Below are 18,126 nucleotides of genomic sequence, written 5' to 3'. Positions count from 1 at the left end.
TACCAGGTCTCCTACATGGATGGCAGGAGTCCAAGAACGTGGGCCATCTTCCAGTGCCTTCCCACATGCATTAGCAGGAAGCTACAGCCAAAGTGGAGCAACCAGACTCGAACTGGCACCCCATGGGACTCCAGGGCTCAACCCTCTGCACCACAATGCCCACCCCCACCCATACAAGCCTTCAATTACCAGTTCAGTGCATGGCTCTCGGCACTTCTTGTTAGCAAACTTCCCAACCTTTCAGATAAAGGACTTTACTTCCACGTGGCTTCTCTTTCTCCACAGCTCTGCAATCTGGTGAGCAAAGCAAGCCTTGACCACGGGGAAACTCCCCCCAACAGCACCTCTAACCCTGACTCCTCCAGCACCCCCTGGATCCAGTCCCAATTATCAATGACTTCATTTCTGTGAAACTGCTTCTTTTTGCCTTCTCCCTTTTCTATTTTGTTCTGAACAAACATGTCAGAATAGTTTTTCATAAAGTTACTCTATGATTTCTTTGTAGCTGTTTCAAATTTTTCATAGCTATTCCCCTAAAACTGTACAGATAACCTTGCCTGCTACAAGGACTCCAGTAAAAAACAAACATTAAACAGAACTTGGCTTCCTTTCACACAATATGGTTGACTTGGTTTAGTGGAAGTGACACCGACTCTGAGAACAAAGCGATTTGATAATCAAGCTGGTTGTTCACAGAAAGACAGTCGAAAAATGTGAGCTCGGGAAAAAGGCACAGTGCATGAAATCACAATCAGAAGCAGTTCTAAACCCTGCTGGAATATAAACCCTTTCCTAGTTCCCAAGTCATCTCTCATCTAATTATTTTAAGATGTCTTTCTAGTTGTACTATTTTTAAAGTTGACCAGAGGGACATACAAATTAGCCAGAGGGTTTTTAAAGCCACTGATGATGGTGTTTGATAAGTTAATCCCCTATAAAATTGCAAATATAATTTTATCCTGACACCTTCTTAGGGGAGCCAGAAGTCAGATGACTTTTCAACAGGAAAGAGAGGAGAGGAGACAGCACTAAGATAAAGTCTGTCCTGGACAGAGATCATCTAACAAGGGTCGTCAGTAGGTATTAGCCTAACTCAAGCCCGGATCTCACCTCTGCACTGAGTCTGCCATAAATAATGAAGTATCCTGCTTCTTCCTTTTGACAGATAGCGGTGGGCACATTGCTGCAAAGCAGGCGGTATTCTTTCATTTCTGTTTAATTTAAATCCATTTTCTTCCATTCTTGATCAACTAATGCACTATTTTACAGGCAAGGTGATAGTATACAGTTGCATAGCACAAAGCTCCATCACGTATAAGTGACGACTCAAGAAAACAACAGTCCAAAGTACATCTTGATCTTCTAATGATACTGAGGGTCTATTAAACTGAAGTCCTCAAGTAGACAGATCTGCTGGTGATGAAGCATTTAACTTTCAGGAAAAGAGTCAAATGACAGGGCAATTACAGGGATTGCAGGTCCAGGGGCCAGCACCGTGGGGCAGTGGATTAAGCCATTGCTTGAGAAGCCGGCACCCCATATAGAAATGCCTGGTTTGAGTCTGGAATACTACTCTGCTTGTGATCCAGCTCCCTGCTAACATGTCTGGGAAGACAACCCCTGCCATCCATGTGGGAGACACGGATGGATTTCCAGGCTCCTGGCTTTAGCCTGACCCAGCCCTGGCTGTTGTAGGCATTCAGCGGTGAACCAGCGGATGTAAGATCCCTCTGCGGATGTGTGTCTCTAGCTGCCTTTCAAAATAACAATGAATAAAAATTTTTGTAAAATTTATAGTTGTTTTGTTATATAAAATAGTCATAATATTGGAAAAGAAGGGTCAGAGATAAAAGGAAGTAAAAAGAGGATTTTAGAAATCTAAATGAATGTGGGATTTAATACATTACAACAAAGAATCTAGTCAAAGGTAACTATTACCTGAGAAAACATTATCCAATATATTTTCCATTGCATTAAAAAGAAACGCAACAGCTCTACTGTTGAGAAACTAGCATTACCATGAAAGATGTGAGGATTATAAAAATCAAGAAAATTCTTTCATAGTTAAAATCTCAAGCAGATACACATAAGGAACTTGCTAGATTTCTGCTACTGGAAGCTATATGTGAGAGGGAGAGTGGTGTTTGACACAGCAGTTAAGATGCAACTTGGAATGCACACATCCCATATCAGAATGCCTCGGCTCAAGTCCTGGCTCTGCTTCTGATTCCAGCTTCCAGCTAATGCATACCCTGGGAGGCAGCAGGTGATGGTTCAAATACTTGGATCCCTACCACCCATGTCAGACACCCAGACTGAGCTCCAGGCTCCTGGCTTCAGCATGACCCAGCTCAGTCCTTGCTATCGGAGGCATTTGGGGAATGAACCAGCAGATGGAATTACTCTATCTCTCTGTTGCTCAGAATTTCAAATAAGTATACATAAATAAATAAATACTATTGAATGTTTTCTTCATTAATAAAAGCTTATAAATCACGATTTCATCAACCATGAAGCAATTTCTTCCTCCAGCAACTTACAAGGTAGTTTTCTAACAGATATTTCTTCCATATACACAAATGCTCCAGGAAAACAGTAAAACTGTTTCATTTTAAAGACACAGAATAGCTATTTTTTCCTTTTTATTTAACATATAGTTCCACTTAATAAGGGCCACACTTACGGTCTGAACTGATTTCTTTTTAAATGATGTTCCTCATTGAGAACCAAAGCACAGAGGGTGCCCAAGTCACTAAGGAAAGGCGGATAATTCCAAACACAAGCTCATCTTGCTTTAATTGTTAAGTAACATTCTATCAGTTACATTTCACTCCTGAAAGTGTTGTTTAGAAATACCTAAGTAGTCGTGTTTGAGAACCTACAAATAAGGAGTAGTGTATAGGAAGCCCTTGTGTCCTATCAGAGTACCTGAGTTCAATGCCCAGCTCTGGCTCCTGACTCCAGCTTCCTGCTAATGTAGATCCTGGAAGACAATGGGGATGGCTCAAGTGGTTGGGTCCCCGACACCCATGTGGAAGACATGGATTGAACTACCAACTCCTGGCTTTGGCTTCTAACTCACCCCAGCCTTAGTGCATTTAGGAAGTAAACTCGTGAATGGGAGTTCTATTTTTTTTTTTTTTTAAAGAAAGATTTATTTATTTGAAAAGCAAAGTTGGAAAGAGAGAGAGAGAGAGATCTACCACTACCATCTGCTGCTTCACTGCCCAAATGGGCACAAACCCAGGAGCCTAGAACTCCATCCAGGTCTCCCATATAGGTTGCAGGAGGCCAAGCACTTGGGCCGTCTTCCGCTGCTTTCCCAGATGCATTAGCAGGGAGCTGGATCAGAAATGGAACACCTGGGACTCCAACCAGTGCTCATAAGGGATGCCAGCATCATAGGGGGCAACTTAACCCACTGTACCACAACACCTGCCCAGTATCTACCTTTCAAATAGATAAATTTAAGAATATTTATAACAAGATAATTTTATTCGAGAAGACAAAGAACAGGCCATGAATGCGTATGTGTTATCAAGATAACAGAAATTATTCTATATTGTTCTATATCCAACTAATCCATATTCAAGGACTACAATGATTAAAAAATTATCAATGGAAAAACAGGCAAAAGAACGGTTAAATGTTAAAACCATGGAAGAGAAATCCAAAAGGGAACAACAATTTACAGTGGCCCCAGTTTCTGTGCCTGTAACTCAGAGGTGGTGTGTACAGCTGCCCCAGGTGGGATCGCACCTGTACGTAAGCACCACGGCCTAATCACACGTGCAGTCCATCGGAAAAGGCAGCAAGCCCTTCCAAGGACTCACTGGTTCCATACTCCTTCCTGCTTGGGTGCAGATTGTGACTTTGGGAACAGAAACCCTCCAGGGATTCCCCCGACCACAGTGAACCGGGGGCTGGGCTGGGAAACCTCTCAACAGGGAATTCTGCTGGGGTGTATTTCATTGGCCTGACACTTGCAGTTCTGCCAGGGAGCAGGCATGCAAGGCTTCCTACCACACAGCTCTGCCCTGAGACACCTCAAGGACACTCCTAACAGTGTCCTGTTGTCCTAATGATCACTCACGGTCCTGCCCCTGCCCATCCTGCTTTGTCTGACCTGACTTCAAAAACATGAGTTAAGCAATAAACTGTTAAAATTAAAACCAAAATAAATGACAGCCAGTATCTCCAGAGTACTTCCAACAACCTCCACCAAATTTGGGAAGCCACACTTTGTTGGGCTGTCACTCAGGACGTGAGTAGCAAAGCAGGCCACCTGTCACTCGCCCAAGGCTACAGGACGGAAGAAAGATGCTGATCAGGGAGCTGAAAGAACTACTCTGGTTGTGGTTTCACCATGTAAGCGTGAGTAAGTTACTTAACTACTGTGTCTCCATCTGTAAAATGGAGATGAGTGTAGAGGGTTCATGTGAGGATCAGAATAAGCAAAACATTCACAGCTCCTCGGTAAGAACTTTACCACACAGTAAGTGCTCAAGTAAACGAGCTCTTATCAGTTTTCAAGTTCCCATAGAATAAAACTTCATACATTTTTAAAGATTTATTTATTTGTTTGTTTGTTTGTTTATTTATTTGAAAGGCACAGCGATGAGGTGGGAAGGGAGAGACTTTTCCATTCACTGGCTCACACCCCAAAAATTCCAGGCAGGAGCCTGGAAAAGCATCAGAAGATGGCTCAAGTGTTTGGGCCCCTGCCACCCATCTGGGAGACCCCTGGTGGAGTTCCAGGCTCCTGGCTTTGACCTGGTCCACCCCTGACCCTTGTGGCCATTTGAGGAATGAACCAGCAGATGGAAGATCTTTTTCTGTCTCTGTCTCTCCATTTCTTTGTCACTCTGCCTTTCAAATAAATGAAACAAATCTTTAAAAACAAAATAAATATTATCTGTAAGTATAAAATATGAAGGAATTAGAATTAAAGGTTTTTTAGATAATTCTCATTATACTCTAAGGCAAGAAGAGAAGGTATGTTATGGTGAATATTTATTTATTTATTTCACTCCCCAAATGCTCACAAAAGCTGGGGTTGGGCAATTCCTAAGCCAGGGGCCTAGAACTCCTCCAGGTCTCCCACATCTGTGGTAGGGATTCAACTACTTGAACCATCACCTGCTGCCTCCCAGGGTGAACATTAGCAAAAAACTGGATGGAAAATGGAACAGACATGAAAAAGAAAATGAAAATGACTACAGAAAAAATAATCTTACAAAAAAAGTTTCCTATGAACAAGTATCCTGTGAGCACTGCCCATCTGGGGTCCACTCCATCATAGAGATGGTGAGAAGCCGCTGGAAATCCGTTACACTAGGGGGCAAACCAAACAAGTGTATAAAGCATCTAGGTCAGTGTTCAGCCTGCCGTCTGCACCCCGAAACAGGTATTCTTCACCTGATCACATCCAGCCCAGCCAAATCATATGGGGGGGGGGGGGGGGGACAAGGGAGTTGAGTTGACTTTCTTGGGTCACGCAGGTAATGTTCAGGGACTTGATTTGGTACCAGCACCACCTGGTGCCTCCAAAACCCCACTTTGCTAATAGCAGTTGAATGTAATGGTACAAAGTTCAATGTGCTAAAATCTGTACTTGACATCAAAAGTAATCTGTCAAGCCAGAGGCTGCGACATCCTCTGCTCCATTACTGAGCCAAGACAAGTTGCTGTCGGGTGCATACAGAGAACAAGCTTCTGCCACCCGGCATGTGACTGCTTGTGTATTTTCTTGGCCTGCTCAGTTAAAGTTTACTCAAAATAACACAATTACACTGTCCTATTGATACACCTAAACACTCACATCTCTTAGGTATCGCCTCTGGGGGATCTACTACAGAAAGTGGCACAAATCATGATAGAAGAGCTACTCCTACCTCTTGCTGCCAATGGTCATTTTGGATTTGTAACATGCATTCTTTCTTCTGGGGAAATTGGCATCACAAGCAATCTGCATCTCGGTTATCTGTCAGTTCTTTAAAAGGTAAAGGAAATCTAAGTGACATTCGCTGATGAACAAATTGCTCAGAAAACCAAATGGGGAAAAAGCTGCTGAGTCAACACAGTGTCAAGCCGATTATCTGAGTCATTGTTAACCGAGAAGAAAATGTAATGTTCAGGTAGTATGTACCTGAGCAACTCAAATGAAACAGAAAGAGGAATGAAATAAGAGGGTTCAACGACTGCTCCTGGAAATTGGATTCATGTAGAAAGGAAGTACGAGTCATCCACTCCTTCACAGGAGATTGTGACTCAACTACTGCACAGATGGGCACAGAGGTGCTGCTGGCAGGGAGAAGACACAGACCCAACATCCACAGGACAATGAGGAAACTCCCACTCACAACCTCCAATTTTTCTTCCCTGGAAGGGCTTTTGCCTTTAAAAGTAAGTATTCCAGTCAAGAAAATTAATACCCCAACAGCCTTTCCTGAGACCTCAAGATGAAGGCAACTGAAGAAAAAAAAGGCTTTCGTGCAGGCATTTAGCCAAGCAGTTAAAGACACCTGCTCATATCCCACAACAGAGTCACTGTGTTGTATTCCTCAGTACTGACTCGAGGTCCTGCTAACGCACACCCCGAGAGGCGACGGTGATGGCTCACGTAGGTTTCTGCCACCCACATGGGAGACCTGGCATGAGTTCCTGGCTCCCGGCTTCATCATGGCCCACCCTGACCATTGTGGGCACTTGGAGAATGAACCAGGGGATAACTGTTCTCTCTGTCTCTGTCTCTGCTCTCAAATTAAAAAAAAAAAAAAAAAAAAAACTTTTAAGTCAAAGTTTAAGCAGAACCCTGAAAAATGAGAACTCAAATCTTGGTTCTTTGTGCTTATTAGCTTACAGATCCAGGGCAAATCAACTGAACTTCTCATATCTTCAGTTAGACAATGCCTGACTCATGCTGCTGATTAGATGAGATAAAGTAAGTTAAGCTTCCAGCCCGGTTGTATTCATCCACCCAACTGGAGGCCAGCAGAAAGCAGAGATTCTAGCATTATATGGAATGGAATCTGAAATCCTACACCAAGGCCAAGGACAGAACGCAGAGTGATCCCAAACCACCACTACTTCCCCCACATTCACAGTGTGAGTAAATCCATGGTCATGGGGTTACTCTATAGTGGCAGGCTGATGGGAAGAGAGATTAAGGATACCTCTGGTGTCTCTAAAGTACAAATCCAGTACTGAACTCTTGACCCTTGAATTTATTAGACATTAAGCTATTCCATTTCTGTTTCTAAATTCTCTAATGACAAGTGTGATTACACATTATATATTTTAAAACGTTCAATGTATCCATGTTTATATAATTCCTGTACTCATTTATATAATTCTTAATTAACTAAATCAAATGAGAAAAGTATCAAGGCCCCCCCCAAAAAAAATCAAGAAAAGTTCTTGATTGTTTATAAATGGCTTTGAACTTGGAAAAGATTTCTTCATGTAAGTGGAGAAGCTGATCGAGCATTGTATCTGCTTTAGATGGTCCAGTAACTGAAAATATCAACTGATCCTTGTCTATGCATCAGTCTGCCCAGTTTTCGGGCATACATTCCTGAATAAATAACTAACTCAACCCAAAAGGTACAAAAGTTCGAAGGTGTTATCCTTTTTCCTTACACACAGTCCAGTTATTTATAGAGTCCAAATGAAAAACAGCTCGTACAGAAGGAAACGCATACGAAATTCTTGAGGCCTACTCAGATAACAGTCAAGATAAGGTCAGTGGATATTTGGAATACCTAAGACACTAATTTAAAATAAAACACGCAGTTGGCCAGGAACATTTTCTAAAGTTGTACTTGAGCAGCATGGCTTGCATTATACACTGGATTCCTCTATTCCAACAAACCCCCTCACCAAAAAAACGCCCCCATCCTCCAGATGGCGCTGAGCAGAATCTGTTAAAAGTTCAGAAAGGAAGGGACACTCCCTCGACAGAGCCAATACTATCAGGCAGTGGCTGGAACCAGGACACTTCCTAAGTGTGTCAAAAGAAGCCCCAAAGTGAAGAAGAATTAGAAGTCTAAGGAAAAAGGCACTTTTACGCCTGCATTCAAAGCTTTGGAAATGTTCTACTCTCTCCAGGAAACAAAACCACAGGACTCATAAAGGCTGACGTAACTGAACTGACATCCTTATCAATCAAGATTCAAAACACAAAATCTAAGGTTTAAATCTATTCATGTATTTGAAAGGCAGAGTTACAGAGAGAGAGAGAACGAGAATAAGAATCTTCCATCCCCTGGTTCACATCCTAAATAGCTGAAACTGCCAGGACTGGGAGCCAGGAACTCCATCTGGGTCTCCCACATCGGCTACAAGGTTCCAAGTGCTTGGGCCACCTTCTGCTGCTTTCCCAGGCACAATAGCAGGGGGCTGCACAGGAAGCAGAACAGCCAGGACACCAACCAGCACTCTGATACGGGTTGCTGGCGTTGCAAGTGGCAGCCTAACCTTCTGTGCTACCATGCCAGCCCCCAAATTTTCAGTTTTAAATTAAAGAGATATTTGTTCAGCAACTACATACTGTAAGGTACAGGCGTAATTCCAGACACATGTGACAGACCAGAGAAGAGTAGTCTGACCCTGATGGACCTTACATTCTGCAGAACAAAAACCTCACAAACGTCTAACGTGCTGTAAACAGACAATTTAAAAAACATTTTAAGGGCCGGCGCTGTGGCTCACTTGGTTAATCCTCCACCTGTGGCGCCAGCATCCCATATGGGCGCCGATTCTAGTCCTGGTTGCTCCTCTTCCAGTCCAGCTCTCTGCTGTGGCCTGGGAAGGCAGTGGAGGATGGCCCAAGTGCTTGGGCCCTGCACCCACATGGGAGACCAGGAAGAACCACCTGGCTCCTGGCTTCAGATCGGCACAGTGCGCCGGCCATAGCGGCCATTTAGGGAGTGAACCAACAGAAGGAAGACCTTTCTCTCTGTCTCTCTCACTGTCTAACTCTTCCTAATAAAATTTAAAAAATAAAATAAAATAAAACATTTCATTAAGATCTATGATAAGCTATGACAGGGTAACCAAATATCTAAAGCCTGTAATTAAAACATGAAAGGTTGTATGCAATTTTAAATTTTGCAATACTTTCCTTCTTCTTTGACAAAATATGTTGGAGGTAATTTTAGGGGTAGCTCAGTATTTCATTCAACTTCAATACTGTAGTTACATCTATAGGTAATACACAGAAATCTGCCCCCGACACACACACATAGTCAGAACAGCATAAAGAAAACTCCCCCCTAAGATTTAAGTTATAAAACTAATATGGAGTAGGGGGCAGCGCTCTGGCACAGTGGGTTAAAGCCCTGACCTGAAGCGCCTGCATCCTATATGGGTGCCGGTTCTAGTCCTGGCTGTTCCTCTTCCAATCCAGCTCTCTGCTATGACCTGGGAAAGCAGTAGAAGATGGCCCAAGCCCTTGGGCCCCTGCACCCACGTGGGAGACCCAGAAGAAGCTCCTGGCTCCTGGCTGCGGATCAGTGCAATTCTGGCCGTTGCGCCCATCTGGGGAGTGAACCAACAGATGGAACACCTCTCTGTCTCTACCTCTCTCTGTAACTCTGTCTTTCAAATAAATAAAATAAATCTTTAAAAAGAAAAAACATGGGGGGCAGTAATGTGGTACAGTGGGTAAAGCTGCCTCCTGCAGTGCCAGTATCCCATATGGATACTGGTTCAAGTCCCGCTGCCCCACTTCCTATCCAGCTCTCTGCTATGGCCTGGGAAAGCAGTAAAAGATGGCTCAAGTCCTTGGGCCCCTGCACTCACGTGGGAGACCCAGAGGAAGCTCCTGGCTCCAGGCTTCGGACTGGCGCAGCTCCAGCCATTGCAGCCAATTGGGGAGTGAACCAGCGGATGGAAGACCTCTCTCTCCCCCACCTCCCTCATGCTCTACCTTTCGAATCAATCTTTGAGGGAAAAAAAATCTGACAAATAATATATCATAGGAAAACATGACAAGCTGAACTTCAAAGACTTCCATGGTTTCAGAATGTCCCTATATCTTAACCCAGGATTAAAAACCTTGAACTGAACAAAATGTAAATTAAGCTGAATAACGACCTTAAGATCAAGGAAAGCAGAGCATACAAGAAACAATAGCTTGCAATGAACCTATTGAAATTCATAATGGCATAATTTTAAAAAGTGATTAGAGGAGCCAGTGTTGTGGCACAGTGGGTTAAGTTGCCGCCTAAGTCGCCGGCATCCCACATACGTTTGAGTTCAAATCCCAGCTGTTCTACTTCTGACCCAGCTTCCTGCTAATGTGCCTGGGAAAAAAGAGAATGCCCAAGAGCTTGGGCCCCTACTACCCATGTGGGAGACCCAGATGGAGTTCCAGGCTCCTGGCTTCGGCCTGGACCAGCCCAGGTCACTGTGGCCATTCAGGAGTGAACCAGTGGAGTGAACCAATGTCTGTCTGCCTCTGTATAACTCTGCCTTTCAAATAGTCAACAAAATATATAAAATGATTATAATATGTAAGCAATGAACAAGGATTCCTGCAAAAAGACCCTAAGGAAAAAACAACCATCTTAATCCAAAATATCATAAGACTTGTTCTAGATCCTAGGGACTGGGTTGAGCTACGAGGGAAGAAAACAGGCTTCTAGAGAATGAAAACTCCACTGATCTGTATTTTGAGGACAACAGTGACATTAAACTATTCAGTTCTGGGGCCAGCACTGTGGCACAGTGGGTTAAGCTGTGGTCTGCAGTGTCAGCTTCCCATATGGGTGCTGGTTCAAGTCCCAGCTGCTCTACTTCTGATCCAGCACCCTGCAAATGCGCCTGGTAAAGCAGTGGAAGATGGCCCAGGTCCTTAGGCCCCTACACCCATGTAGGAGACCTGGAAGAAGCTCCTGGCTCCTGGCTTCAGATTGGCCCAGCTCCAGCTGTTGCAGACATTTAGGGAATGAACCAGTGGATGAAGAGCTCGCGCTCTCTCTCTCTCTCTCTCTCTCTCTGCCTCTAACTCTGCCTTTCTTTCTTTTTTTTTTTTTTTTTCCTTTTTGACAGGCAGAGTGGATAGCGAGAGAGAGAGAGACAGAGAGAAAGGTCTTCCTTTTTGCTGTGGGTTCACCCCCCAATGGCCGCTGCGGCCGGCGCATCGCGCTGATCCGAAGCCAGGAGCCAGGTGCTTCTCCTGGTCTCCCATGCGGGTGCAGGGCCCAAGGACTTGGGCCATCCTCCACTGCCTTCCCAGGCCATAGCAGAGAGCTGGCCTGGAAGAGGGGTAACCGGGATAGATCCGTCGCCCCAACCGGGACTAGAACCCGGGGGTGCCGGCGCCGCAAGGCGGAGGATTAGCCTGTTAAGCCACGGCGCCGGCCACTCTGCCTTTCAAATAAATAAATAAATCTTTTTTAAAAATTCAGTTTTTCAGCTGGCAGGGAAGCAGCAGTTCAAAGGTGACTGCTCAATTACGATGGCATACTAACATTTTTAGTTCAGTAACTTGTCAGAAGTGTGAGTGCAGCACCTGTTGAACTAACATTTAATGAACAAGCACGCATTCTCTCAGAAAGTGGAAGAAACGGTGACATTTACAAAAGAAAAGAGTTCATCAGAAGATAAAGTAGCCTGTCCTGTCGCACAGCAGGGGGAAGGAGTCCCCACAGTGAGGACAAACACTCACCAAGCCTCTCCTGAATTCCAGGCCCTCGGTAAAATGCTTCACATGGATAAGTGAACCCTCAGTGCCACCCTCAGTGGTCACTACCACTATCCCCGATTTATATACGTGAAAACCCACAGCAACTGTGTCATATGTTGCTAAGTGGCAGCACTGGCATCCAATTCCAGATGCTTCTGGCTCTGGGGGAAGACTGTCACCCACTCAGGTAGGCAGCCTCCCACAGAGCCCCAGGAAGCACACTGCTGGGTTGAGGGTGAGGGAAGGGGACACTCCCAGACTCCAAGGAACCTGTCTGGTCCTGGAGGGAGCACAGGTCGCCGCATGCAAATATGTTCTCTTTCAAGGCAACACTTCTCTGATTCAAGTTCACCAAGCAACTTCAGGCTTGCTCTAGCTCCCATCTGGCCGGAGGGCAAACGTACGACTAACCCAGCATCCTGGTTTCACACATCCTTCTCAGTGAGCTCATGGACCCAGGTCTTCTTTCCGGCAACAATAGGATTTTAAACATGACCACTGGACTCTTAGATGGCAGATACCATCAGAGTGACACTGGCCAAGGTGGGTGGCCACACCCAGCTGGCACCCTCAAGTCTCATCATCTCCTTCAAACCTCAACAATATATTCCATTTTTTAAAAGATTTTATTTATTTGAAAGACAGAGTTACAGAGAGAGGTAGAGCCAGAGAGAGAGGTCTTCCATCCACTGGTACACTCCCCAAACGACCACAACAGCCAGAGCTGAGGTGATCCGAAGCCAGGAGCCAGCAGCCTCTTCCGGGTCTCCCACATGGGTGCAGGGGCCCAAGGACTTGGGCCATCTTCTACTGCTTTCCCAGGCCACAGCAGAGAGCTGGATTGGAAGTGAAACAGCCGGGACTCGAACCAGCGCCCATATTGGATGCCGGCACTGCAGGCTGGGGTCTTTAACCTGCTGTGCCACAGCGCCAGTCCCTACAACATATTTTCAAAATCAGAAAGCTTTCTAGTTGCCCTTAAACTCCTCAAAGGCATTCCCAGCCTCCTTGCAAAGAATGCTGTGATGCGCAGAATGAATGGCAGTGAATTTCAACAGCTCCAGAAGGCCACGGCCTTAATGAACAGCAATATTTTCCTAGGGGAGTAATTTGCTCTCCCATTTTTAAAGTCACTTTCTGTAGTTTAAATAAACAACTTAGAAAAAGCTAAGTAAACCTAATTAAAATTATCTTTTTGGTTTTGATTTCTTAATTTAGTATACAATTCTTAATTTAGTTTACAATTGTCTCAAACAGTTGTAAAAATATCAAGGTTTAAGGCCGGCGCCGCGGCTCACTAGGCTAATCCTCCGCCTTGCGGCGCCGGCACACCGGGTTCTAGTCCCGGTTGGGGCACCGATCCTGTCCCGGTTGCCCCTCTTCCAGGCCAGCTCTCTGCTGTGGCCAGGGAGTGCAGTGGAGGATGGCCCAAGTGCTTGGGCCCTGCACCCCATGGGAGACCAGGATAAGCACCTGGCTCCTGCCATCGGTTCAGCGCGGTGCGCCGGCCGCAGCGCGCTACCGCGGCGGCCATTGGAGGGTGAACCAACGGCAAAAGGAAGACCTTTCTCTCTGTCTCTCTCTCTCACTGTCCACTCTGCCTGTCAAAAAAAAAAAAAAAAAAAATCAAGGTTTAAAACAAAAATACCACAAGCCCACACACTCAGCTTAAGAAATAAAATGCTGGCCAGTGCCGTGGTTCACTTAGTTAATCTTCTGCCTACAGCACCAGCACCTCAGGTTCTAGTCCCGGTCGGGGCACCAGATTCTATCCCGGTTGCTCCTCTTCCAGTCCAGCCCTCTGCTGTGGCCCGGGAGTGCAGTGGAGGATGGCCCAAGTGCTTGGGCCCTGCACCCGCATGGGAGACGAGGAGGAAGCACCTGACTCCTGGCTTCGGATTAGCACAGCACGCCAGCCGTAGCGGCCATCTGAGGGGTGAACCAAAGGAAGGAAGACCTTTCTCTCTGTCTCTCTCTCACTGTCTAACTCTGCCTGTCAACAACAGAAATAAAATGCTACTAATGAAGCTGAAGCCCCTGGGTATAGCATTAACATGGTACTATGTAGTCCACTGTCATTATAGAAATAAGATGTATGCAATTAAGCAAGAAAAAACCTTTTACCCCCAGTTTACATCTGGGCAACAGCACAGCTTCTGAACCAAATCCACATGCTATGATAATTCCAGATCTGCTTGGTGAGAGAATAGTGCAAGATACCAGCACAGTGATATTTCTGGGTATAAATCACACACATGCTGTACATACACAAACTAGGAACAGGTGTTACCCCACTCAGATTATTTCTGAACAGTCGTTTGGTAAGATTAGGCCTGGCACTTGAGCCATCTGTTTACATGCTACAGAGCATTTTGGGAGCTTTCACAGGAGAAGTTTGCTAAACAAACTCTCTAAAAGCATGACTGTTAAGTTGAAAATGGTGGCACAGTGTCTCCAAGAGCAGGACATTCCCTAGGGACCATGCCCATTCCCTTGCAAAGCACCCTGCTCTTCTGTTAACAAGCAGGCTTTTGGTTATCTGGTAAGATGCTGCGGAGGACACCCGTAGCCCATTTCACAGTGCCTGGGTTCAAGCCTTGGCTCTGCTCCCAAGTCTAGCTTTCTGCTAATGCGCACCCTGCGAGGCGGCAGGTGATGGTGCAAGTAGTTGGTCCCTGACTCCCACATGGAGACTCAGATTGAGTTCCAAGCTCCTGGCTTCAACCTGGCCCAGCTCCAGCCATTGCAAGCATTTAAGGAGTCAAGTCAGTGGATGGGAGATGGATGGGGAGATCTCTCGCTGTCTATTTGTCTCTGACTCTATACCTTTCATATAAATACATGAAATTAAAATTGTAAAAGAATAAAAGAAAAGTTGGGGCCAGCACTGTGGCGTAACAGATTAAGCTGACACCTGCAGTGCCGGCATCCCACATGGGCACTGGTTAAAGTCTCGGCTGCTCCACTTCTGATCCAGCTCTCTGCTATGACCTGGGAAAGCAGTGGAAGATGGCCCAAGTCCTTGGGCCCCTGTACCCGTGTGGGAAGACTTGGAGGAAGCTCCTGGCTTCGGATCGGCACAGCTCCAGCCGTTGCGGCCAATTGGGAAGTGAACAAGCAGATGGAAGACCGCTCTCTCTCTGCCTCTCCTTCTCTCTGTGTGTAACTCTGACTTTCAAATAAATAAATCTTAAAAAAAAAAAAAAAAAAAACAAAGCCGGCTCAGCATATGTTCACAGCTGTATGAGGTTGCTTGCTCCCTGATGCATCAGTTATCAAACCTCTAACAAGAGAGGGCAACTTCGGGGCCAGCGCTGTGGCATAGTAGGGTAAGCCTCTGCCCGTAGTGTCAGCATCCCATATGGGTGCCAGTTTGAGTCCTGGCTGCTCCATTTTGGATCCACCTCCCTGCTTATGGCCTGGGAAAGCAGTGGAAGATGGCCCCTGCACCCTCGTAGGAGACCCGGGAAAAGCTCCTGGCTTCAGATCAGCGGCCATTTGGGGAATGAACCAGCGAATGGATAGACCTCTCCATCTCGCCCTCTATCTGTAATCCTGCTTCTCAAATAAATAAAAACAGAGGGCAACTTCTCCAGACTTGTTGACCAACAGAAGGAAAGTGACGCTGGTGGGCTCAGTCCTCAAGTATGTTCCATGCCTGCCACTCTGCCTGTGAAAGTCACGCTCCAGGGGTGGTAGGCAGACGTGGCGCATGTGGAAGAAGTTCACTGGGGGGAAGAAAAGCCAAAACAGGAAACAAGGAAAGACAGATGAAAGAAGCAAAACAGATGGACTCAACACCAGAGGCTAGGACCAGTCACTGAGACCTGCTCTCCTAAGGGACCCTTCTCGAATTGCCCCATCTCAGTGTCCATTCAAAGGTCGCCCTTCCTCTGGTCGACCCTCAAGGGTCTGCTATGCCTCCTTTCTCCCCCTAGACAGCCTCGTTCCCTTTCCTGGCTCTGATGAACACAGAGGCTGACTCCCCCCAAGTCTCTTCTCTCTGGCCTGAATCACTTGCCTGAGCTCCAGACCCACATGTCCACTGTTGGATCAACATCTCCAGCTGGCACCTCAGGCTTGCTGCTTGTTTCCAAACCTGAACTCTGCTCTTAAAGCCTGAGCATCAGCCTGGACCCCCGCGAAGCCTTCCAACCCTCCAGATTCCACCGACCCTGCAGCCCCATCCAACTGCAGGCGGCTACCATCTGACTGGAGTTACTTATTACCTAATCATCCTCCAGATGGCTCACACCCTTGTTTAAAAAAAAAAAAACTTCACTCTCTCCCCCACTGCCCTCAGGGCAAGCCCAAATCCTTTAACAAAAACCCCTGCATTGTATGGCCCCTTTTGTCCTCACACTTCAGGCCTCAAGCAGACCGGCTGCCTCCATGCTGGCCTTGAGTAGTTAATCTCGTTGGAAGGGTCTTTCCCAGTCCCTGATGGGACCCCCACCCCGACCCATCCTTTAGATCCGAGCCCCCACCCCACCCCTTGAAGCTCTCCCCTCTGCTGATGGTCCCTGCACTTCCCCTATCACCACTCACATCACACCTATTGTCTTAGTGTTATCAACAAGATGGGCTCCTGGTACACATGTACTAGGCATTTAGGCCTTCAATGATGAAAGATCAGATGACTGGATTTTCACCAGGGGCAAAGTTTATCTGCTCCTGACTTATGAACTACAGTATCCACAAAGGGTTTCCAGTTAGGAATATAACACAGGAATGTAAGTGGAAAAACCAGTTTCCCTTTCTTTCACTTACCCCAGAACCAGCCAGGAGAACACAGGGAGGGTCCTACAATTAATAAGAGCCCTTTCTTCACACGCCTGACATGTCATTTTAAGTAGAAGGCATTATGTGGCTAAGTGATTCCACAACTTCCTAGTGACTAGATTAGAGGTTTCCCAGGGCAAGCCTCCCTGTGATTACCCCATTGGACCAGTTATTAGAGCTTTCAGCTTGACATGCACATTAAATCACATAACCACTGAGAATCAGGCGCCACTGTTATCCCCAGGGTGTGGATGGGGGGACTGCAGCTCAGAGATAGCAAACAATCTGCCCAACATTCACAAACAATTGGTGAGAAAACCAGATTTCCAACGCAGTTAAGTCCCCAGAATCCTGCCCTGGCCTGTGCTAGACAATTAATGTATAAATGAATGGAATGGAAAACTCTGCTTAGAGTTCAGGATGACCCATTTGGGGATCCATATATTAGAAGACAAGAACTCACAGGGCCAGAGCTGTGGCTTAGCAGGTAAAGCTGCCGCCTGCAGTGCTGGCATCCCATATGGGTCCAAGTTCAAGTCCAGGCTGCTCCACTTCCAATCCAGCTCTCTGCTATGGCCTGGGAAAGCAGTAGCAGATGGCCCAAGTCCTTGGGCCCTTGCACCCACGTGGGAGACCTGGAAGAAGTTCCTGGCTTCTGGCACATCTCTGGCCATTGTGGCCATCTTGGGAGTAAACCATCGGATGGAAGACCAATCGCTCGCTCGCTTTCTCCCCCTCTCTGTAACTCTGCCTTTCGAATAAATAAATCTTTAAAAACAAAAAAACAAGAACTCCGATAATGCAAAATGCATTCCCATTTTACTCTGGGTTACAGTTCAGGGGAACACAAACGTGTTCAAGCCTCAAGGACTGACCACTCTCTTCCGGGGCACCCTGCCAGGGAAGACTCCGGGCTCTGGTGGGCCCTTCCCTCGAGGAGGAGGAGGGCTGGCAGGTTGCAGACAGCAATGTCCGGGCTCGCTCGGAACAGGCACGGAAGCAGGCGCGAGGGAAGGCGCCCAGCCAGGCCAGGGGCCTGCGGCCTCCAATCCGCTTACCTCCCGCAGCTCCAGCCTCTGGGCCACGGCTTCCAGGCTCTCCTGGCCCGTGCTCTCCACGGACAGCGTGAACTCCACGAACTCGTTGTTGAGCAGCTGGATCCGCGCCACCAGGCAGCTCTTGCTGGAGACCGTGTAGCGCCGCGTGCGTTTCAGTTTCAATCCAAACGGCAGTGGCATCTTCTCCCTTCACGGGTGCAGCAGTCGGCAAGGAGAAGCACCCCAGCAATCCAGCGGCGGGGACGCGGGGAGAACCCGCTCCTCTCGGGACCCGACGGAGGACCGACGTCGATCGCTCACCCGGCGGCCGCTGCCGCCATTAAACGGTGTCTCCCAAGGCCAAGGGAATGGGGCATCCACGCCGGGGCTGAGGAGAGAGGGAGGCGGATTACAACAGAAGCTCAAAATAAAGACCAGGGCAGCAGCGTCTCCTGCCCCGTCGAGGGCCTCTAACGGGATCGGGGAGGCGGCGGGACGCTTATCCTGCGAGCGAGGGCGTGGGCGCCGCCTCGGACTCCACCCCTCACTCCCTTCCACAGAGGCTGAGGAGGGTCGGGATGAGGGGAGATGGCGGCCAGCGCCCCCTCACACACC

At 47.0% G+C, this 18,126-nt stretch overlaps 1 protein-coding gene across 1 annotated transcript in view; it reads right to left on the bottom strand.

The window, feature by feature from the left end:
* Positions 1-18,126, bottom strand: part of PTPN21 (protein tyrosine phosphatase non-receptor type 21) — an 82,553-nt gene that overhangs the window by 61,282 nt on the left and 3,145 nt on the right. Inside the window, exon 2 of the mRNA XM_062181702.1 lies at positions 17,533-17,899. Coding sequence (XP_062037686.1) covers positions 17,533-17,712 — 180 coding nt within the window. The 5' untranslated portion in view covers positions 17,713-17,899. The remainder of the gene's footprint in view (positions 1-17,532; positions 17,900-18,126) is intronic.

Source organism: Lepus europaeus, chromosome 22 (assembly GCF_033115175.1).
Source record: "Lepus europaeus isolate LE1 chromosome 22, mLepTim1.pri, whole genome shotgun sequence".
NCBI lineage: Eukaryota > Metazoa > Chordata > Mammalia > Lagomorpha > Leporidae > Lepus > Lepus europaeus.
The sequence above is the reverse complement of the archived record's forward strand: the minus strand, read 5'-3'. Positions and strand labels throughout refer to the sequence as shown.